Genomic DNA, 22,232 nt, shown 5'->3' with positions numbered 1-22,232 from the left:
GCCATTCCCCGCGCACGCAATCGTCCGAGGTCGACTACTGCACTTTTTTGTGGAGCGGGTTTCGTTGATTCGGCCCTGCTGATGGTTTGTTCTGTGGAATCTCTTACAGAACTATACCTGGTATCTGCAGTGGCTGTCTGACGGTGTCTCTTCCCGTCGTCGGTGCTTATAGGGCGTGACCCGATGTCGCTGTTTGTGAGGAGTCGGCCTTTGCTTCCATCTTGCCTGTGACTGATTTCAGCCTCTTGGATACCGTGCTCGTCCTCTGTTCGATGAATCGCATCTATTGTCACACAATTCAACGATGGCTTCAACCCAACAACACTCCTACAAGGAGCACGAAAAAGACGACTCCCACAGGGCTCCATCGATCGAGGATCCGGAGCGTCTAGCAGCATGGCCGATACCAGACGACGATGAACTGGAGCGAGCTGTGTCACGGGGCCGTGACGAGACCGTTAAAACGGAGATCTCATCTGAGCCAAAACCAAGAGGCCAGTCGCTCGCGAGAACACTCTCACGCCGCTCCGCCACTTCTTCACGATGGGATCCTGGTCCTCCACCCGACGGAGGCGCCAGAGCCTGGACGCAAGCAGCCATGGCTCACTTGACCATCTTCAGCACCTGGGGCTGGATCACTAGCTATGGCGTCTTCCAAGAATACTACCGCACATCTCTCGGTCTCACTCCATCCACCATCTCCTGGATCGGCAGCGTCCAGATCTTCCTCCTCTTCTTCCTCGGCACCTTCAGCGGCCGCGCGCTGGACGCAGGCCTCTTCCGCCCCGTCTACATCTCGGGCTCCGTTCTCCAACTTCTCGGCGTCTTCACTATGTCCGCCTCCACCAACTTCTGGCAACTATTCCTCTCCCAAGGCCTCTGTCTAGGCATCGCCAACGGCCTACACTTCTGCCCGGCGATGTCACTGGTCAGCACGTACTTCGTCCGCAAGCGCGCGCTCGTCGTCGGCGTCGCCGCCATGGGCTCCTGCACTGGCGGCGTCATCTTCCCCATCATCATCCAGCAACTCCTCCCCCTCATCGGCTTCGGCTGGAGCATCCGCGTGTGCGGCTTCATCATGCTCCTAACCAACATCCTCACCATAACCCTCTACCGCACGCGCCTACCGCCCCGCAAGACCGGCCCCCTCGTCGAATGGAGCTCCTTCCGCGAAGCGCCCTTCATGCTCTACTGCGCGGCCAGCTTCTTCAACTTCTGGGGCCTGTACTTCGCCTTCTTCTACGTGGGCAGCTTCGGGCGCGAGATCCTGCGCATGTCGTACGCGGACAGCATCAACCTGCTGCTGACGATGGTGGCGGTGGGGTTCGTCTGGCGGCTGCTGCCGAACTACTTCGCGGACAAGGTCGGGTCGCTGAACATGCTGCTGCCGTTCACGCTGCTGGCGGGCACGATGCTGTTCGCGTGGACGGGCGTGGGGTCGCGCGCGGCGCTGTTTGTCTTCGCGGCGATTTATGGGAGTGGGTCTGCTGGTATGCAGTCGCTTTTCCCCGCCGGGTTGTCGAGCTTGACGGATGATTTGAAGAAGGCGGGTGTGAGGATGGGGATGGGGTTTAGTATTGTTAGTTTTGCTTGTTTGACTGGGCCGCCTTTGGTGAGTTCTCTTGTTTGATGGCCATGAGGATACCAAGGAAGCTAAGAAGGCTAACGATGACATGTCTAGGCTGGTGCATTAATTCAGAGAGGCAATGGAAGCTATTTGTATGCTCAAATGTGAGAGCTCCTCGACCCTATATCAAGCAAGTCGTTGCTAACGCATATTCTCAGATGGGGAGGCTGTTGCTTCTTCCTCGGCTCAGCTCTGCTCGTTGCCGCCAGGACGGCTAAGGTTGGGTGGGTGCTGAAGCGTAAGATTTAGATGCCCGTGTGTCTGAAAGCATACACAATCATATATACACAGCAAGCGGGCTCGTCTTTCTTCATATCGTCCGGTCTTTCTCTTCGATTCTCAAGCTGCTGCCCACCCGATCTGAATTACCACACGGCCTCGTTCCCTGTAGGCCCCGCGGGTGCTGTGATTCGAAGATTGGATAAAGTTCATGAATAAAACCTGTCTGAGGCAAGAAGCGAGATGTCTCTGATCAAATATCTGTCGTACAGATTGACACCTGATTCCATCATATCTCACCGAACAAGACCCTTCAAGGCCGATACCTATACATCCATTCCCCCGCTCGCCCCATCGTTCTCCCATCGTCGAGCTTCTCAGCCCTCTTCACCCGCCACAGCTCAAACAGAAACGCAGCCGCCACGAGATAGGCTATCCCGGCGAACAGCTGCGCGTGTAAGTAACTCCACCGACCCATCGCAGGCTTCCGCAGGTACAGCGCGATGACTTCGCTGAAAGTCGTCGGCAGCACCACCGTCAGCCACTGCAACGAGAGAAACGACGGCACCTCCTTCAGGCCCGCGACTTCGGCACAAAGGGGGCCGACGCACCTACACGTTCGATCAGCAAGCTCTTCTCCAGAAAGTTCAGAAGACAGCCAGAAGGGGGAGAGAGGGAGACGACATACATCCAATAAACCCCCAGAATCGCCCCACTGACCAGCGCAAAGAACACCAGCACCCCGAACCCCGTCGCCGGCACCCAAACCGCGAACACGCTCACACTGCACCCCAGCGTAATGCCCGCCGCGACCGGCACCCGCCCAAACCGATCCGACAGCAAGCCCGCCGCCGGCCGTCCCAGCCCTGTCCCCAAATTCAGCACCGCCGTCAGCACCCCGGCCTGCTTCTGCGTCAGCCCCGCGACTTCCACCGCGTGCGAGGACACGCTGTACAGGATGACGATGTAGCCGAGGACGTTCGTGAAAGCCCAGGCGAGGAGGAGAAGGCAGTCGTAGCGGCGGAGCAGGTGGGTGGCGAAGCCTAGCTGGGGCGGTTTGATGGCGGCGTTGCGGTCGCGAATCAGCATCGTCGCGGCGAGGTTGGCGGCGAGGCAGACGAGGCCCGTGACGCGCAGGGCCCAGGCGAGGGAAACGCGCCGGATGAGAGCGTCGGTCGCGAGGGCGAAAGCCAGGCCGCCGAAGCCGCTGCCGGCGCTCGCGAGGCCGCCGGCTAGGCTGCGGCGGCGCAAGAACCATTGCGGGACGACTTGGACGCTGGGGATGAAGATGGCGCCAATGCCGGTGCCGGCTGCGGCGCCTTGGGAGAGGTAGAGGTGCCAGGGGCGGGTGGCGAAGGAGGCGGCGATGAAGCCGGCGGACATGAGGAGGCTGCCGAAGGCCATTACGGGGCGACGGCCGAGGTCGCGAGTTAGAACTGTCCAGAGGGGGGAGAAGAGCATGGCGCAGCCGAAGATGAGGCCGCCGATGAAGGCGTAGTCGAGGGGCGTACCGGTGGGGAAGGTGTTGCTTGTGAGGTAGTAGGAAAGGTATACGCCGTAGGACTGGTGATGTGAATTAGAGAGCATTTCCTCTCTTATGGATAGAAGAAGTGTCACGTACAGCAGCAACACCCCAAGTAAACCCATTGATCACAGAGACCGCGCCGCAAACCACCCAGCCATATCCTCCATCGGGAGGGTCGTCGATGGCAACTTCATTGCAGCTTTCTGCAGTCGTATCGAGAGCGAACTCGACGACTTCCGCACGCTCTAGCTCCTCACCACTAGATTCTGTCTTCTTGAAGAACGAGGGTCGTCTCATGTCCAGTCGATATAGCCGAGACGGCTGCGGGGCTAAGTCACACCGAGGGAATGAGCAAGACGCGCCGTAATCGCACACTTGATCCAGGAAACGATCCGGACATGAGCGCCAGTATGTCTCAGTGGATTCGAATGCATCTGATATCTAGACAGATGGTAGTTGCCAAAGTAATGTTAGAGTAAATGATTGGGTCGTCGCTAAGATGGAACTCGGCACCTCAAGCGTTTCGATCGGCAACCAAACCCAAAATGCACATGTACAGTAAGCCCGCTCTCACGGCGTTCAAACGAAGAGGCCGATGCATGCTGTAGGGGTGACCTTGAAGGGAACACCTCCTTCCGGTGCTAGCTTGCAGAAATGATCGATTGTGAAGTCGACGGTACTATATTCACATTCCTGAGTTGTTTCACCACCAATCGCCAACATCAGCTCGTCCTTGAAGTTTTGACTTCTCAGAATACTATAATGATACACAGTACTCTAGCATAACTAGCACAATCGCCAACCTCACTTCGCAGAATCAACCAAAAAACCCTGTCGAATAGACCCACCCCTCCCAATCCGCCGACAAACCTCCGTCACCCAGTCCCGCACATGACCCGGAAGATCGATGTGATTGTAAACCTTCTGCAGCTGCCAGAGGAGAAACTGCTGGTTCATGAGCGGAATGCAACCGGGATCCATCCACAGACACGTGCCTTCCATGACGACGTGCGCGGATGAGGCCATGTCGCCGAGGATATCTGTGAATCGATCGTGTAAGTCGGACCGCGCCTGCGTGGTCAGGTCGATCAGCTCTCCTCTCGAATGGGGTGGTTTCTGCAAGGTTCGGATCAAGTCTTGAGTCTGGAGCATCTTCTGCAGAACGTGGAGATGGGCGTATCGGATGGCATTCCACAGGTGGGCGGTGACTGGGGTTGGATATACGTCTAGTCGTGGTGGATACGCAGCTGCCACGTTGGACTCGCCTACCTGCCATCTCCACTGCGGAGGAGCAGAGTCATAGTATGTCTCGATGAGCTGATGCGTGGACTCGAGGGCGTTCCAGCATCTCCGCACGCGATGCCATCGCTCCGTCAGGCCACAGTCCTCGTCATGGAGACCACGCCAATGAGCGCACGCTCGTGCCGCCAGAGCGGTCACACGCGTTGCAGCTTCGTCCAGCCAGCTTCGGTAGGTCGTGTCGCTCCAGTGGTATGTCCCCAGCGGCGGACCGCCGGCATGTTCGAGATCGCGAGAGAGCAGAGTGCGGTTTACCGTGCCCACGATGTCCTGGCTCGTGGGCGAGGCTTGCACGGCTTTGTTGCGCATGAGGCAGAGTTGCATGAGAGACGCTTGGCCGTGTGCGTGCGCTTTGAACATGTCTTTTGGGGGGCCGATGCCGGAGATGGACTGTGTCATGTTCAGCGAGTGTCAACACAATGATGTGAGTTCTACCGACCTCATAGAGAACGAGCGTCGTCACAGCCATCAGCACAGAGCAAGGGTCGAGAGATCCAGTCTCACCCAGGCCCTTTCGAATCAAATCTAGCGACTTCCCGTACGACCGCGCTGCGATCCGTCCGAGTGCTTGAAGTCCACCGACATTGGCCAGGTGAGCCGCAGCGGCCGCCTCTACAGCATGCTTGAGGTAAACCGGCCCGGACTCGAATATGCCAGGCAGGCCAGACATATACCCCCACGTCGTGCCCAGGACATCCGGCTGAACGACGAAGCGGTCGAAGAACGGCGCGATGGAAGCACTCTTCCAATCCGTCGCCGGCGCCAAGGTGATCTGATAGAGAGGCGCATCGGGGCTCCACAAAACAGCAGCATCCAGGACACCCTCCTGCGTCGCTTGGCCGCAGGCCCCTTCGACCCCTGCATCCCTGGCCTCGCTCTCGACCTTTCGGTGCGCCCAGTCGTTCATGGAGAAGAACTTCGACGAGACGTCTGGCCATTTGCAGACGCGGCCGCGCGTGGAGCATCGTCGGCATGTCGGGTGTGCTTACGCTCTACGGATCAGCTTCGATATGTGAAGTCGGCGAATATCAGGGCACCCTGACCTTCATCGCACTTGACCTTCTGTCGTCGACAAGCGAAGCAGCCCCGGCTGCGATGACCTGGATTGACCATCCCAGGCGCGTCTTGGTCACGGTCAGCCGCGGTCGTCTTGGCTTGCAGTTGTTGCAGGCGTACACCCTCTGACGAGGGCTAGTCTTGCGAGCTACATTTCATCTAGATGTAGTCAGGTAGTTCGGGGACATCATATCATCCCCAGAGCAGCCTGTGGCCTGCTTGAGTTGTCACAACGGCGTACCAGAGGACGCACAAGGTTCGCGCCGAAGCTAGCTCTCTGCGGCTAGCCTTGCGAGGTCATCAAAGCTCTTGAGTATGAGGTAGCACCTGGATGTGACTTATTAGCAGACTTTCGGATGAGCGGCGTTTAGTTCCGATGTTGGGACGTCAGCGCAAGGTATCTGCGATTTTGCGACGTCTGCGATGGGACCTGGCGATTCACCGATCAGCAGTCGTCAGTTCACGATTAGTGAAAGCAGTGATCATGAACAGCTCACCTACTACTCAGACGACAAAGAAAAGAGACTGGGAAAAGGAAACCTCGAAACCGAGGAGTGGTTGTAGAAAAAGGGATACACAGCCTCAATCAAAAGGGTATATGCTCACACTCACAGTCACACTCACTCTCAAAAGAGGGAATCAAAGAAGAAAAAAAAGGCCAGGGCTATAGTACAACCAGTCGCCACGCCACACCCCGTTTCCGTCCCAAGCTTCTTGACACACCGAGAGACCTTCGATCTCCGGCAACTGCCCCGTGCCGGCTTTGCTTTCAGCCTTCTCCTTCTCGTCCTCGTCCTTGCTTTTCCGCCCTGCCGTGCGAAAGTTAAAAAAAAAAAAAAGAAGAAACCCATCGTCCATCCCCAAACGCCCATCCGTCCCGAAGAAGACAAAAATGTATGAAGAGAAGATTAACCCCCTCCCCCGAAAAAGAAGTCCTCAAACCGAACACCCCTCACCTCCCCGGCGGCCCCTGCGCCGTCCCCGGCCGACTCTCCTCCATCTCATCCCCCAAATCCAACCCCCTCCTCCAGCTCGCCAGCCCGCCGCCAGCAGCCCCCGAGGCGCCAGCAGCAGCCGTCCCACGCTCGAAATCGAACTTCTCGCTGAGGCGGTAGTTCTTGTTCGTCGTCTCCCAGTGCGAGCGCAGCGTCTCGAGCTCGGAGGCCAGGCTGTCGAGCGCGAGGCTGTTGCGGCCCTCGGCCTGGGAGGGCGTGGTTGAAGCGATGCTCAGGCCGCCGTCGGAGGTGCTGCGCGCGTGGCCTGGTCCGCCGCCGGTGTAAGAGGTGCTGGGGCCCGTGGGCGTGTCCGGGTCGTCGGCGGTGGTGGCGGCGGAGGGCGTGCGCGAGTGGCCGTTGGGCACGGGCGTGGCGGCTGCGGCGGCGTCGTCGAGGCGCGACTGCCGGCGGTAGTTGTCGACGCTGTGCTCGACCTGGTCGAGGAGGAGCTGGACTTTGTTCTCTGCGTCGCGGGCGCGGGCGTCGAGCGCGGCGTTCTCGGCCTGCAGGCGGTCGAGGTCGGCGCGGGACTGCGCGTGGGTGGTCTGCAGGGCGGCGAGGGAGGATTGGGAGGAGGCGTGGGTGGAGCGGGAGGTTTCGAGGTCGGATTCGGCGGCGCGGAGCTGGGTTTGCAGGGCGGCGATTCGGGCTTCGAGGTCGGTGACGGAGGTGTTGAGCTTGGTTTGGATGTCGGAGACTTCCTTCTTGAGGCTGTCGCGCTCCGTCTCCCAGTCGGCGGCGGGGCCGTCGGGGGAGCCGCGGTCGCCGTCGCCGCGGAGCTTCTCTGTCTTCTTGCGCAGGTCGCCGTTCTCGTTCTTAACGCGTTGCAGCTCCTGCTTCATCTTGGACAGCATCTTCTCCGTGCCGCGCAGGTACTTGACCGCAGCCTGGTGGTCGTTGTCCAGCGCGGTGAGCTTCTCCTCGTACTCGCGCTTCATCTTCTCGTCGCGCTCCGACACGTCCTCGAACTGCGTCTTCATCTCGTCGTGGCTCTTCAGGCTGGCTTCGAGCTGCTGCTCGAGCTCGCGGACGCGGTGGAGGTCGGGCGTGCTGAAGCGCGACATGCTGCTGGGGGAGTCGACGGCCCTCGAGCGGCGGACGTCCGCAGGGTTGATACCGCGCTCCGCCAGGATGTCCTTCAGCGCGCCGTGCTGCACGGCAAGCGCGTTCGTCTCAAGCATCTGGCCTTGCAGCTTCTGCTCCAGCTCGGACTTCTCCGCCGTCATGGTCTGCACGTCGCGGAGGTGAGACTGCAGCTGCTTGCGGATGTTGAGGCCCTCGCGGCTGGCCTGCTCCTGGTACGCCTCGAGGCCAGCGATGCGCTCCTCGGCACGCCTGAGTTTCTCAAACGCGGAATCGGCGGCAGCCTGGTTCTGGCGCACCATAGCGTTGGCAGACTCGAGCTGCTGCTGCAGAATGGCAACGCGCTCGTCGTTCACGTCTTGCGAGCCGCCGCGCTCGGTCACCTTTCCGAAGCCAGCCAGTACGACGGCGCGGTGGGACTCTGCTTCCTTGGCGTGCTTCTCGGCCATCTCCTCCGCGTCTTGCAAGCGGCGGGTGGCCTCGTCCAGCTCGGAAGTCCGCTCTTCGTGTTCCTTGCGCAGGTGCCTGAGCTTCTCGTCCAGCTCTGCGCGAGCTCCTCTCTCCGATTCGAGCTTCGATTCGAGCGATTGCGCCTTCTCGGTCGAGGCAGCGACGGCTGCATGCAGGCCCGCAAGGATGGTGGTGTGATTCTCCGTCTCGGTCAAAGTGTTCTGATATTTCCCGTGAAGCTCGTCCCTGTCAACAGTGAGAAGCCTGTGCTGAGTGAGGATCTCAGCATGGTTGGCCGAGACATCGCGGTGCTGAGTCTGCGTCTCGTGAAGTTCGGAGCGCAGGCCCTCGATCTCGGAAGAAAGCTGCTGGTGGCGCATGTCCAGCTCCGTGACACGCTTCTGCGCCGCGTCCGCGGTCTCCTCCGCCAGCTGCCTGGCTCGCCTCTCGAGCTCCGCATCCCGCGTCAAGCTTTCCAGCTTGCCGTTGAGAGCATTGTGAGCGGCGATCGATGAAGCGAGGCGCTTGTTGAGGTCGTTGTTCCTCTCGTGATCAGGCGTGCCGCGCGCGCCCTCCTTGTCAGGCTGAGGCGATCCGTGGCCCGCAAGTCTCGCTTTGGCAAAGACGGCCTCGTTGATGGCAGTATCGCGCTGCCTCTCCATTTCCGAAATCCTAGCCGAGGCGCTCTTGCTCTGCTCGTCGATCGTCTCCTGCATGCGAGCGAGTTCGCTGCGCATCTTCAACAGGGCTTCAATGAGCGGCTTGTCGTCCTCGCTGAAGACGTCTGCAGAGCGCTCGTCCATGACCGGTGAGTCGGTCGAACGCGTCTGGTAGCCTGCCTTTCTAGCAATTGCAAGCTCGGAAGCGTACCAGGCATTCTTCTGCTTCATTTTCTCGAGTTCTTTGTGCAGCTCATCGTACTGCTGAGTCAGGGCGGGCGACGATCCGATTCCAGAGTCCTGGGGCGCATCGACAGCCTTCTGAGCGACCTCCTTAGATTTGGGTCCATTTGTCACGATCTGGTCGATAGACTCGCGGGGAGTGTCGTCGAAGCGGTCCACGTTGCCCAGAGCAGATCCCTGGTTGCGGTCTGCATTGATCGATGTCGACGACTGATTTCTCGAGGAGGATCGCGACATATGGCCCGAAGTCTCCTGTGAGGGCTGATATGTCTCAGGCTTCTGTCGTGCGGCCTCCATGTAGCTCTGCCCTGGTTCATCAAAGGTGGGCGACATTGGCAAGCGCGTCTCCTGCGCCAGGGCCAGGTTGTTCGTGGGAGACTTTGTCATGTTGCGATCTTCGAAATTGCGAGCACGCTCTTGCTCCATGGTGGGACTGAGCGCGCGTTCTGGCCGGGAAGGCTGCCTTGCTGCCACCATACCGTTCACCTTAGGCTGAGGCGGCTGTGTCTGAGGCGGCGGGCCAGAAGGCGCAGGCAGCTGACTTGTATGGCCAGGTCTTGGCAATCTTGAGTTGCTCTCACTCCGAGCACGTGCATCGCTGTTTGCTCGCTCGCGCTCCATGAGCTCGCGCGGTTGACTGCGACCGTTTGCGGCGACAACGGGAACGCCGCTCTTCTCTCCGCTGGGGCGACGATGGCCCTGGACGCGCTCGTTTGTAGGAGTCTGGCTTGCGCTGTCTGGCGGATATCGGATCTTGCTCGTATCCAGGAGGTATGCCATGCCCAGTTCGACGGGGTCTCTGGGCGCGCTGCTAGGCTCACCGGCCAGGACGACGATTTGCTTGCCGACTGTGGTCATGCTATGGCCTGATCGCGGGCTGGGGCTGGGTCCCATGTTCTGGAAAGTATACCAGCGTCGCGATGAGATGCGGAAAGCCGCTAGATCGCCGAGATCGTTTCCATCTTCGGTCCGTCCACCAAAGACGTACATCACATCTCCGACCAGGGCTGCCGCGTGGCCTTCACGTGCTGATGGGATGTATCCGATGCATTCGAGCTGAGTCCACGAATTAGTGTGAGGGTAGTAGGACCAGACGTCGTTGAACCATGTGACGCCGTCAGTGCCGCCGAACCTGAGTGAGGGTTAGTAAGAATTCCACGTGCCAATCGCGCGAGCGTGCCACTCACAGGTAAAGTCTGTCGCCCCATGTGATCATGGTGTGGTTCGTTCGGGCAGGCGGGATCTGACCGTGGGGTGGTCCGCCGTCAATGGTGTTCTGAATCAGCACTTCCCACCTGTTGCTGGCCTGTTGTAAAGCGTTCAAGTCAAATGCGACTAGATCGTTGAAAAAGTAGCCTTCGACTTGGCCGCCGAAAATGTAGAGCTTGCTTCCTAGAATGTTCAGTGTATGTCCGTAGCGTCCCGGTGGACGGGGCCCTGCAGGAAGGGCGCGTGACCACTGTTTGGTTGCTGTTCGATGTCAGCCTGATTCGAAGCCTGATTTGCGACTCCGCGAGATCCTCACATGTATTGAGCAAATATAAGGTGTCGTCCAGAACATCTCCTTCGTCCATCTTTGTGTCACCTCCGAAAACGATGAATGCGTTGCCGACAAGCAAACTTGCGTGGCCAACTCTAGGCCCTGGACCCTCAGAAGTGGTCGCAACCGGGTAGCAAGACATGTTGCCAGGCCCAGTCTCGCACATCCACAAGTCGCCCTTGACCGTGCTTCCATTGATCAAGCCGCCCATCAGATATATAGAACCGTCTCTACTCGACGTCGCGTTGACAGCGGCGCCATATCTTGGGAAAGGATTCGTGTGCGAAACGGTGAAGTTCAGCCGGCGCTGCGACCACGGGTACGGCGACGAGTTATCTGTTGGAGGCGGTGTCCGGCTTTGCATGGCGAGTCTCTGAGGCTGTGTCGTCTCATTGTCAGCATTCGTCCCATCTGTCGCATGCAGGCTATTCGCAACCTTGCGGAAACTCACATCGTCCTGGCTCATGTTGCGCACGCGTTGGTCCGCGACAGGCGCAACCTGTCCGCGGGACAGATCTCCCGGAACCGGTCTCTCCTCGCCGGGCGGCGGACTTCTCATCCCAAGTTTTTCCGAGGCAAGCGAGTTCAAGCTGCCGCTTGCGCTGCCGGCGGGTGTGGGCGACTTCGCGCCGTTTGGGGCGCCATTGAGGGTGGGGATTTGGCTCTGGGGCCCGTCGGACGAGCGAATGTCGCGCGAGGCAGGCGGCAAGGCATTGGGGACCTGCGAGGCTCCGGCCTTCTTGCTGGACTTGAAGAGGAAAGACATTATTGCGCGGGCTCGATGGGGTGCGAGGCGCCGTCGGGCGCGGCCGAAGCAGAGGGACGCAGCGAGGGCGAGGGCGCGGGCATAGGCTGTGGGAGGGAGTGCTCAGGCGGCGCAGTGCGGCAGAGGCGGGTGCTCGCGCTCTGTCGCGGTGGCAGAGGAGGATGGAGAGGGCGTAGGGCAGAGCGGTGGCCTGGTGGCAGCGGCAGCAGCAGGAGGCTGAGGAATGAGGTGCTTCTTTCCCAAGAACCCCCCGACTCCCGGCAAGCTGGGAGATCAAGCGGCGCTATCCCGTCCCGAGCACTCTAGCACTCTAGCACTCTAACGTGCAGCAAACAGGCGCGAGGACGGGCGAGGCACGCGGGACGTGGGATACAGGTCGGATTGGAGGCGCGGTGAGGCAGACACGGCAGGGCAGGGCAGGCGGACGGGGCAAAAAATAATGTTTGGCGTTTCGAGCAACTGCCAAACTACGGGGGGGAGAGACAAGGGCGGGCTTGCGAGGAGCAGGCCTTGGCTATGTGGCCGGTAGGGCAAGCGTGGGCACTCTGGCGCCGCTCGTCTGCAGCGGGCCACGGCGGGCGTGATTCGAGAAGGGCTGCCGGCGCCGCTAGGAGAGCAACAGCACAGCACGCCCGCAGCCTCCGCGTCAGCGCGCCGGTGGAGGGCGACACGGCGGCCACGGGCGACATGAGTTGCGGTCTGTTGCCCCGGAGCAGCGCCCGAGTCGACGGACGCACGCACGGCGAGCCGAAGAGCGTCGTGGTGGTGGTGATGGTGATGACGACTGCAGTGTCGGAGCGGTCTATGTAATTACGCGCCCATCAACCTGCAACGAGGGCAGGCGAGGCGGAGGGTGGTGGATGTGGTGGTGGTGATTATTGCCTGGCCGTCAGCCCGAAGCCTGAGACGAGTTTAGCCACGGCCCATGTAGGGGGAATCTGCAAGCCTTCCTGGCGCCGGAGCCGTGCCGATCATCGCGTCTCCGCCCGCCGCCCTATCACCATCACCAGCCGGCGGCTGCACCTTGCGGCTGTGGGCACGTACAGTGCAGTGCAGTACATGCTGTGGGCACGCGATGGGCTGCTGCCAGGACGGCGCATCGAGCGACGGGAAATTCACCTGGGCTTTCACAACTCCCTCCTACAGCTGGCCAGCGGTGCCTGGCCCATCGCACCACCGAGGCAGGCCGAAGGTAGTTGGCGCACGACCGGCTTCCGCGCTGCCAAACCGACCATGGCACATGCAGCCAATCGGCAGGCCAAGCGACGTGCCGCTCCTTTCGCGACAGGTGCTTGAACTGGCGGAGGGCGTGAGATGGTGACGGCGTTGCGTGTGAGCGCAGGCGAAGGCGAAGGCGGCCTGCCCATTGTGCGGCGTGCGCCTTGGTGTTTTGGCTGCGGCTATCTCGCTTGCGCAAGAGACCTGTCCCATTCGAGCATTCGTAGCAATGCAGGTAACACCAACCGTGATTTTCGTGCCCATTCACCCACCCTTCACCTCGCACCCCCGGCGTCGTCCCAAGACTTCGCGGCCCCAGCCTTCGCTCACGCCTCCCGCCTTTCCTGGGGCCGACCCGCGTGCCTGGGCTCTCTGCCTTAGGCTTGCGCTTACTCCCACCGCGCCCGCATGTCTGAGTGCTGCATCACCACCGCGGCTTGGGACGCTGCTCACTCTGTCGCACGCTTGCAGACAGCCAACCCGCTGAGCCCTTCACTTCCTGCGCGCCGCCGCAGACCACCCACTCACCCGCACACGCACACGCACTCCCCACCTCCTTCTCTCGAGCCCGCATTCGATGCACCCGCAAGAGCGGACACGGGACACGCTCTCGTGCGCCGCGCTGACCACCTCGAATTGATCCGCCCTCCGACATGACGCGAGGAGCCACCACCGGCATGCTGCCGGACTACGAGACCAAGGACGGCCACCGATCCAAGCACCCGCAGCCCGTACTCGAGAACCTGCTCCCCTCCGGCCTGGAAGAAGGCACATATTCGTCGCAGACCTCCTCGCCACGCCGGCCTCTCGCCTCCAACGGCAGCTCTCTGCACAACCCGGATAGCGGTTCCGACGATGACGACGGTCTGCATCTGCCACGCGCCAACGGTCGCGCACACCGGAGGCCTAACATGTCGCGCGCGACGAGTGAAATGTCGCGGAGGTCCCTTGCTACGAGGGACAGCAGGACGACGGACGACGGAAAGGACAAGGACGGCAAGCTGCGCATGCGACACGGCTGGGAGGCGCAGCTCGAGAGCCCCGAGCAGGCGAATCTGCTCAGTCAGACGTTCTTCATGTATTTTGAAGACAAGCGACATGAAACAGCAGGTAACCCGCCTCCTGGATTCGACCCCAAGAACATCGTGTCGGAATGGAGGATGAAGGATCGCTTGAAGACCGTCTCCGCGATCCTCGCAGTGTGTCTGAACGTCGGCGTCGACCCACCCGACGTGATCAAGACCAACCCCTGCGCGAGACTGCAATGCTGGGTCGAGCCCATCCCGCCCGACAGCACTAATCAGAGCTCGACGAACAACAGCAACGCGCAGATCGGCAAGAACTTGCAGTCGCAATACGAGAGTCTCTCTCTGAGAACACGATATAAAGTCGTTCTAGACCCGACGATCGAAGAGCTTAAGAAATACACAACATCATTGCGTCGCACGGCGCACGCGGAGCGCTTACTATTCCACTACAACGGCCACGGCGTCCCCAAACCTACCCAGAGTGGAGAAGTGTGGTGTTTTAATAGGAGCTACACTCAGTACATCCCCATCAGCCTGTACGATCTCCAAGACTGGGTAGGCGCGCCGGGTCTTTGGGTGTGGGATTGCAGTGCGGCCGGGGGAATCATAAACGGATTCTTGGAGGGCGCACAGAAACACATCGTCAATCAGCAGGAAGCGCTGAAGAGAGATCCCAACCGCGCACAGCAACAGCCTACAATCCGATGGGAAGACAGCATCCACCTAGCCGCTTGCCGTGAGAACGAGAACCTCCCTACGAACCCGAATCTGCCCGCAGATATATTCACGAGTTGTCTGACCACGCCGATCACCATGGCAGTCCGCTTCTTCATGCTACAGAATCCCCTGCCATCGACCTCTGGGATCACACTAGCGCAGGCACGAGACATCCCAGGAAAGGTCAGCGAGCGTAGAACGCCCCTTGGAGAATTGAACTGGATCTTCACGGCCATCACCGATACGATCGCCTGGAACTGTCTCGATAAACCTTTGTTCAAGAAGTTGTTCAGACAAGACTTGATGGTCGCCGCGCTCTTCAGAAACTTCTTGCTTGCCCAAAGAGTCATGCGCATATATCACTGCCATCCACAATCGCATCCAGAGATACCCGATACACACAACCACCCGCTGTGGCAGAGTTGGGATCTTGCTGTCGAGATGATTCTGGCCCAACTGCCCAAACTGATCGAACAACAGAAGGCGAACGATGCAGCTATGGAGTCGGCGCCGAATGGCACAATGCCTCAACCGCCTCAAGAACTCGATTACGTGCATTCAGACTTCTTTGCTGACCAGCTCAGCGCGTTTGAGGTTTACCTTTCTTCAGCGCCTGCCAATGCCGGTGCGGCAGGCTACGCCAAACCCCCTGAGCAACTACCCATCGTCCTGCAAGTCCTTCTTTCGCAGGTCCACCGCTTACGGGCATTGATATTGCTCTCAAAGTTTTTGGATCTTGGCCCCTGGGCCGTCAACTTAGCGCTCAGTATCGGCATCTTCCCCTACGTCCTCAAGCTCCTGCAATCGCAAGCCATCGAGCTCAAACCGCCCATGGTTTTCATCTGGGCCAGAATCCTCGCGGTCGACCAGAGCTGCCAGGGCGACCTGCTCAAGGACTCCGGCTACACCTACTTCACCGCCATCCTCAACAACGCCATCGGCATGCCGATCGGCAACGTCGCCGAGCACCGCGCCATGTGCGCCTTCGTCATCGCCATGTTCTGCAAGGACTTCCGCCCCGGCAAGGCCGCCGTCCTTGAAAGCAACCCGGAGATCATCGAGAGCTGCCTCGGCCACATCTTGGACATGGAGAACCCCCTCCTCAGGCAGTTCGCGTGCCTGTGTCTGAGCCACCTGTGGCGGGACTACCCGCCGGCGAAGGCCGCCGGCATGGCGCAGCAGGCGCACGCGAGAGTCCGCGACAGGAGCCACGATCCGGTGCCCGAGGTGCGCGCGGCGTGCCTGGACGCGTTGACGAGTTTCGTCGCCACGGGCGACATCGACGCTGCGACCATGCTCGAGGAGGAGACGCTTGCGAGCGTGGTCGTGGCGATGGGCATGGACGGGTCGATCATGGTCCGCAAGGAGCTGGTCGTGTTCTACTCGACTTTCATCAAGAGGTACGAGTCGCGCTTCATCGTGGCGGCGTGGGAGCAGCTGAACGAGGAGCGCGAGGCGAAGGTCGGGGGTGGCAAGGAGGATGGGCCCGCTCAGCCGGACAACGCGAGTGCTCACGAGGGTGCTAATGGCGTGAACGGCTCGCGGTCGGTCCATCACCGCACGACGTCGACGGCGGCTTCTGATGCATCTGTCGCGACGAACAATGCTGCGAAGCAGGCTGATGTGTCGAAGAATACGATTTACCGTGCTGTCTGGCGCCAGACGCTCAGCATGTCGGCTGACCCGCACCCTGAGGTTGCGCAAAACGCTAGCATCGTCGTTGACTATGTCGTCAATGCTCTGCTCGAGTCGCCGCTCGGCGGCTATGCCAACAAGATCCTCGACGAGCTCTTACTTGAGGGCTTGAAGGGCGATCAGCTCACCCTCTCCGGCATGGACGTTCTCGCACGCCAGCGTTCTCGTGACTTGGGCCGTCCTCAGACTCCGCCCAGTCCCGCGACTCCCACGTCGACCAACAAGGACGGCTATTTCGGCCTGTCTCGCACGGCTAGTGTAGCCGCTGCAATGAAGAGCTTCGTTGGTTGGGGCTCCGCGTCGAAGCAATCGAACGACTCGTCCACGCCCCCCTCTCCCACGGCTCACCGAGGCTCCGTATCGTCTCACGACCACCCGCACGACTACGCTTCTTACCGATCTCGACCTTTGGCTCCAGCGGATGCCGCGCTCCTGCCTCCCGACGCTCTCGACAATGTGAACGGGCCGCCGCATCAGCCCATGGCCAAGATCCCGCCTTCGCCTAATCTCGTTGTCAGAGACGCGACGAAGCCGCCGGAGATTCCACTGAAGTCCAACTTCTTCACGTGGTCTGCGTCGTACTTCCGCGAGCCGCAGATGAGGCCTTCGGAGGAGGATGAGCCGGGCTCGCTGGACTACAACGAGCGCCTGTGGAGACGCAATCGCAACGACAAGATCATTTCCGGCACGCAGCCGATGAAAGAGGCGGCTGGTATCCAGAGGTGGGACGTGCCTTGTGGCTACTTTGGCATTGGCGCTGCTCCCATGAAGATGCTCTTCCACCAGTTCGAGCACCATCTCGTCACCAGCGATGACCGCGACAGCATCGCCGTGTGGGACTGGAAGGAAGCTCGTCAACTCTGCCGCTTCAGCAACGGCAACCCACCTCGCAGCCGCGTAACCGAGCTCCGCTTCATCAACGAAGACGACCAAGCAATGCTCATGACCGGCTCCAGCGATGGCGTGATCAAAATCTACAAGCACTACGAAGACGTCGCCAAGATCGAGCTCGCGTCTAGCTTCCGCGCGCTCTCCGACCTCGTCACCTCGGACTCCCAAAACGCCGGCCTCGTCTTCGACTGGCAGCAAGGGCAGGGCCGCATCCTCGTCGCCGGCGACGACCGCGTCATCCGCGTCTGGCAGGCCGGCCACGAGCTCTGCATCTCCGACATCCCCGCGCGCTCCGGCTCTTGCATCACCTCCCTCACCTCCGACCAAGTCGAGGGCAACGTCTTCGTCGCCGGCTTCGGCAACGGCTCCGTCCGCGCCTACGACCAGCGCCTTGGCCCCCGCGACTCCATGATCATGGACTGGGTCAACCGCGCGCACGACCACCGCTCCTGGATCGTCGGCGCCCACCTGCAGCGCGGCGGCGCCCGCGAGCTCATCACCGCCGAATCCAACGGCGGCGTGCGCCTCTGGGACATCCGCATGCGCGGCGCCGTCGCGTCTTTGCCGGGCAACCCACGGCTGCCGCGGAACCTCCGCGCCCTCTCCGTCCACGAGCACGCGCCCGTCTTCGCCACCGGCGGCGCAGACCACACCATCCGCGTCTACAACACGGCCCTCAAGCACCTGTCGAGTTTCGAGCCCTACATGAGCTACCTGCGCATGAGCGCGACGCCGCGCTCGGCGCCCATCACGGCCACCGCCTTCCACCCGCACCGCATGATGCTGGCTTGCGGCGCGGTGAACGACGGGCACGTGAATCTGTTCAAGTGCGAGGCCGGGGCGGGGGAGGAGGGGAAGGGCGTTAGGGATGCGGGTGCGGGTGCGGGTGTGGGGATTGTGGAGGAGTGGAGGGAGTGAGTGTCTGGGTAAGTTGTTCGTTTCTCGGTCTGTTGTGTTGTTCTTTCGCGTTTGCGTTCGCTTTTCGGCTTGAGGGGGGAGACGGAGGAGGGGGGGTGTGGTGGTGGTTCTTGTTGGTGCGTTGGTTATCATTAGCATGGCGTTGGGAGGGGTTCGGGCTGCGAAGGGTTAATTTTGTATTTTTTTTTCTGCATGGGTGCGGCGAACGGCTGTCGGTATTGCTGTTATCATTTTGTGTCGAGATAGGGTTTGTTCGACTGTCGTTGCGTCATTTCTTGGAGCGTTGTGTTGCTTTCGTTGTTGGTGGGTCTCGTCCGCGGCCTGTGGGGTGTGCAGAGAGAGTGTATAGGTATAGGTATGGTGTATTGTCTTTTCTGGATCGATGAGAGCCGTTTCTGTGTCTTCCAGGCTGTTTGGGACGGCAATTGCAGCCATTGCTTGTCCGGAGCTTGAGGTTCTGGAAGATGGTAAATCGCCTCTGGGTCTCTGAATTCTATGAAAGGGAAAAGGGGTTATGTGCTATTACCTTTTCTTATAGTTACCGAAACTAAATCTCGGCCGAGGAGATTCAAGAACATTCGCTACGCAGAAACACGTGATAGTCTTCCAAAGCCTATAGACTTTCGGGTGCGCGATGGAGAAACGTTTGGCTGTTCCATGGGACGGGATCAATCGATACAAGACGTGGGACTGTCTTGAGACTCATTACTTGCTCTGTCTGGCTCCGCTCGGGTATCGAATTATAGTTTCTGGGCCGGCATGTAAGGAGTGTGTACCTGCATTGTCCAACGTATGTCTCCTAATCTACTATACCAGCGACCGTCCCACCTCCCTCCTCCACTCACCTCTCAACCCCCCAGCCTCAACCCACTCCCAAACCACCTCCTCCCCACCAACTTCTCCCTCCTCCTCCCCTCCTCGCTCTCCTCCCTCGGCCCCTCAAACCCCAACAAAACCGCCTTCCCGCTCCCCCCGCACCCAACCCAGACGTCCAAGTCGAAAATCCCACCCCAATCTCCCATGCAGAAGCTCGCGCGGAACCTCACGCCCCCCGGCTGCCGCCTCGCCTCCGCGCTCAGAAAGTCCTGCGCGAACCACACGGCCGTCCACGCGAGGTACTCCGGCTCGAAGTACTCGAGCTGGCGCGCCCAGGAGTCCGGGGGCGCGGAGCCGGGCGCGGCGACGAGCGCGGTGGTGGTCGGGTTGCGCGGCGCGAGCCAGGAGGCGATGACGGAGTCGTCGTGCGTCGCGTTGCCGTGCGAGGTGTCGAGCTTGAGGCTGAGCGTGAGGGCCTCGAGGCGCGGGAAGTGCAGCAGGGGGTCGAGCAGGGATTCGGCGAGGTGTGAGGGGTTGAAGAGGTCTGGGGCGCCTTTGTAGCCGCAGAACTTCAGCTCGCGGATCGAAGCGCCGTGGTAGGCGGCGATGGTGTACGTCATGGGCGGGCGGCCTCTCCAGCCGTAGTCGGGGCGGAAGGGGAGGTCGAGGTTGGGGGCGACGGGGGCGCGTTTGATGATTTCTTTGATGAAGGTTTCGTCTTCTTCTTCGAGGAAGTCCCGCTCGTCGTCGGTGAGGGTGCCGTCTGTGCCGCCTGCGCCCCAAGTGTTGCCGATGGTGGAGCAGGTGCCGATGAACACGATTTTCTCGAGCTTGCAGTGGCGCAGAGCGCGGATGGTCTCGCGGCGCTCGTCGAGTGGGATGCCGCCTTCGATTTTGATGCTGGTGACGGTGCGCATCTCGGCGGCGAACTCGGCGATGAAGCGGCGGCGGGAAAGGGTGTCTAGATGACATTTAGACGATTCGGATGTTGGGGGCGTTGTTTGATGACTTACCTTCAGTCTCCCACCCTGGTGAATAGTTGTCGCTGTGTGGTTCTCCCATGCCGCAATAACACGCATCGACTCGGAGATCGACGAGCATTGTTGCCAGTCTGCTGATGACCATTTGCACACGTCCTTCAATGTCGTGTCTTGGGTGCGGAGCGAAGAACTGATCCATTGGCCAAGCGAGACACTTAAGCTTGGGGTGTGCCTCTATGAACTCGAGTGGCTTTAGGCCCATGTCAAAGACCGTCGATCGAGGCTGACCTGTAAGAGGTCTCTTCTCGGGATCTACAAAATTGTAAGCTGCCAATTTATCGATCACATTCTATGTATAGGGGAAGCTTACAATCAGCAGAGGACAGGTTCGAGTGATCCAAGAGAAACAGGCCAGACGGCAGCATACTCTTATCCACAATCGCATTACGGTATTGGAATACCTGAAGCGATGGAAACCGCAGGTCGAAGAGCTGCAAATACCAGCGCAGCCACCCTTCGTAGTCCTCTCGATTCATTGAAGACTCGTCCGGTGCTGTCATTGCCCAGTCCAAAGTAAGAGAAGTCAATGTGTCTTTCGCGCTGCCGAGCAAAGCCAAAGCGGTCTTACCAGCCGTGGGCCCGTTTGCGCGGAAGAGTTGCCTGAACATACGAGCTTCTTCGGGAGGAAGTTCCTGTACAGGCAAGTACCAAGGCGCTTGGTAGGCCAGAATGCTGCGTCTGTGGTGAGACGGCTCGGCGGCAGCAAGAACCTCAGCAGGAAGTGCCACTTGGCCGGATACGGCTGCGTAAATGGCGTCGTCGAACTTGTGCGCCGGGCCCATTAAGTTCTGGAAAGGCACCGGCTCGTCTGGTGACTCTGTCGCTTCCATGACCTGCTCCACCTGCTCTTGTCCTGATACGAGCTCGGCACCGACGGCGACAGTATTGGTGAGGTACTGACCTCCAAAGCCATTCTGCAGCTCAGTTGATCGATTGCCGCGTGCATGGTTGAAGTAAGCTGGGTTCAGGCCGGTTTGGCCATGCGCCTGCTGTACAGTCTCCATCGGCAGTCTTCTGAACCGCAAGCTTTTGAGCCCGTGGAAATTCAGATGCTTCGGCAGTCCATACTTGTGGTCTTGAATCTCGATCTCGGTCCCTTCGAGGATCCTCACGTTCTCTAGCCAAAGATGCTTAATCTTGGTCGGTCGATCTTGGTCGAAAAAGCACCGCAGAAGCGCTTCGGAGAGTCTCGGATGTCCGAACACGATTTGAACGGTTTGCACGTTGGTCATTTGCTATGATGTATTAGCTTGCATTCCATGGGAGCCAGTACTACCGATGTTCTCAATTTTGGGTGGAAGTTCTCCAGCCCCGAACAGGCGTTCAAGGGGAGCTTAACGTACTGCAAAAATGTTAGTCTGATGTCCGAGCATTCTTCAAAGTCACGAAATGCTTACCCTTGACTGCCATTTGCACGAGACGTATTGTACGTGGATCAATCGAAAGCGTCTGCGCGGTAAAAGGCGTGCGCTCCAGTTCGGTGAAGAGGGCCGGCGTAGCAAGGTGACACCGATGGGTAAGCGTTTGGACAGAGGTCGCGATATTGGGATTTCTGAGGAAACTTAGGATCAGCTTTTCTGCCATGAGAGTGGGCGCGACGTCAAAAGAGGCACTCACGTGGCCAGGATGATCAGCTTCCGAATCAAGGGCGTATCGTCGTGCTCGTCTGTTTCGGCGCCCACGGTCGCACCTGCGGGGATTCTGTTACCCGTGTGCGTGGCGGTAATGGGTCCCGAGGTCACAGTGCGGTGGCCAGTGTGAGGTGAGGTATGAGCACGGCAGTCGACAAGTTCCACGTCGCGCCATATTGCGGGCTGAGCAATCTTATTGAATCGTTTTGACGTGAGGTTCACGGCGTAGAGCTCTTGGGTGGGGAGAAGTTCCAGGATCTTGACAAGAAGCTCGGCAGGGAAGTCCTGGAGTGCTTTCGACTTGGTTTGGGTGTCGTCTGACTGGGGAATGTCTGGGTCCGTCATGGTAGCGATCGGCTATTTGTTCAATATGTTGTAGCGATTGATGTAAATTTTGATGGGTAGTGTCGTGGATCTTCGAGTTGGAGTTTCACAGTCGTGAACATATGCAGTGCCTCTCAAGAAGGTGGCAGTGACGACGTCGTGTCAATAACAATCGACGGCGAGGCAGGTCCAAGTGGCGTCAAGCGGTTCCGTTCATGCCTTCCATGTGATGGAGCGCCTCTCACAACACTTCATCATGTGATGCTTATCGATGTTCCATTTCCCGATTTGAAGGTCTCCGCGACATGTTCCTTACATGTGTTTGTGAAGCTCATAAGGAAGTCTATCGGAGCGATTATCGTGACATCTACTGCAGTTGGAGGCAATCGAAATTCGCACACCTGATTGGCTGATGACGTTCTATCTAACTCGCATCTACGCCAGGCACAAAACGATATCTTCTTGCTTACACGAGCTAGTAAGCTCATGTCT

General features: G+C 59.6%; 6 protein-coding genes across 6 annotated transcripts; 2 read left to right on the top strand and 4 right to left on the bottom strand.

Moving 5' to 3' along the window:
- Positions 1-304: 304 nt before the first annotated feature.
- On the top strand, positions 305-1,876 carry WHR41_07362 (uncharacterized protein; the record flags this gene model as incomplete). Its single annotated transcript, XM_069375967.1, has 3 exons — positions 305-1,612; positions 1,682-1,731; positions 1,786-1,876. The coding sequence occupies 3 exons, from the start codon at positions 305-307 to the stop codon at positions 1,874-1,876; spliced, it is 1,449 nt and encodes a 482-aa protein (XP_069227090.1).
- An 84-nt stretch (positions 1,877-1,960) lies between these two features.
- Positions 1,961-3,841, bottom strand: WHR41_07361 (uncharacterized protein). Its single transcript, XM_069375966.1, has 3 exons — positions 3,468-3,841; positions 2,535-3,409; positions 1,961-2,457 (listed from the first exon to the last, which is right to left on the bottom strand). The coding sequence occupies exons 1-3, from the start codon at positions 3,666-3,668 to the stop codon at positions 2,160-2,162; spliced, it is 1,374 nt and encodes a 457-aa protein (XP_069227093.1). The 5' UTR covers positions 3,669-3,841; the 3' UTR covers positions 1,961-2,159.
- A 269-nt stretch (positions 3,842-4,110) lies between these two features.
- On the bottom strand, positions 4,111-5,783 carry WHR41_07360 (uncharacterized protein; the record flags this gene model as incomplete). The annotated part of the gene is made up of 3 exons (XM_069375965.1): positions 4,111-5,060; positions 5,110-5,654; positions 5,714-5,783. 3 exons carry the CDS (start codon positions 5,781-5,783, stop codon positions 4,176-4,178), a joined length of 1,500 nt encoding a protein of 499 aa, XP_069227092.1. The 3' UTR covers positions 4,111-4,175.
- Positions 5,784-6,678: 895 nt separating this feature from the next.
- On the bottom strand, positions 6,679-11,654 carry WHR41_07359 (uncharacterized protein; the record flags this gene model as incomplete). The annotated part of the gene is made up of 4 exons (XM_069375964.1): positions 11,148-11,654; positions 10,682-11,075; positions 10,344-10,626; positions 6,679-10,288 (listed from the first exon to the last, which is right to left on the bottom strand). Exons 1-4 carry the CDS (start codon positions 11,460-11,462, stop codon positions 6,679-6,681), a joined length of 4,602 nt encoding a protein of 1,533 aa, XP_069227026.1. The 5' UTR covers positions 11,463-11,654.
- Positions 11,655-13,333: 1,679 nt separating this feature from the next.
- WHR41_07358 (uncharacterized protein) lies at positions 13,334-17,929 on the top strand (the record flags this gene model as incomplete). The annotated part of the gene is made up of 1 exon (XM_069375963.1): positions 13,334-17,929. The coding sequence occupies one exon, from the start codon at positions 13,334-13,336 to the stop codon at positions 17,927-17,929; it is 4,596 nt and encodes a 1,531-aa protein (XP_069227027.1).
- Positions 17,930-18,777: 848 nt separating this feature from the next.
- WHR41_07357 (uncharacterized protein) lies at positions 18,778-22,057 on the bottom strand (the record flags this gene model as incomplete). The annotated part of the gene is made up of 5 exons (XM_069375962.1): positions 21,403-22,057; positions 21,183-21,337; positions 20,096-21,020; positions 19,759-20,037; positions 18,778-19,706 (listed from the first exon to the last, which is right to left on the bottom strand). The coding sequence occupies exons 3-5, from the start codon at positions 21,015-21,017 to the stop codon at positions 18,778-18,780; spliced, it is 2,130 nt and encodes a 709-aa protein (XP_069227028.1). The 5' UTR covers positions 21,018-21,020; positions 21,183-21,337; positions 21,403-22,057.
- Between the last annotated feature and the right edge of the window lie 175 nt (positions 22,058-22,232).

The sequence above is a fragment of the Cladosporium halotolerans genome, assembly GCF_011745625.1.
Source record: "Cladosporium halotolerans strain TM138-S3 chromosome Unknown Sca30, whole genome shotgun sequence".
Taxonomy (NCBI): Eukaryota; Fungi; Ascomycota; class Dothideomycetes; order Cladosporiales; family Cladosporiaceae; genus Cladosporium; species Cladosporium halotolerans.
This window is presented reverse-complemented; position numbering and strand designations above follow the sequence as displayed.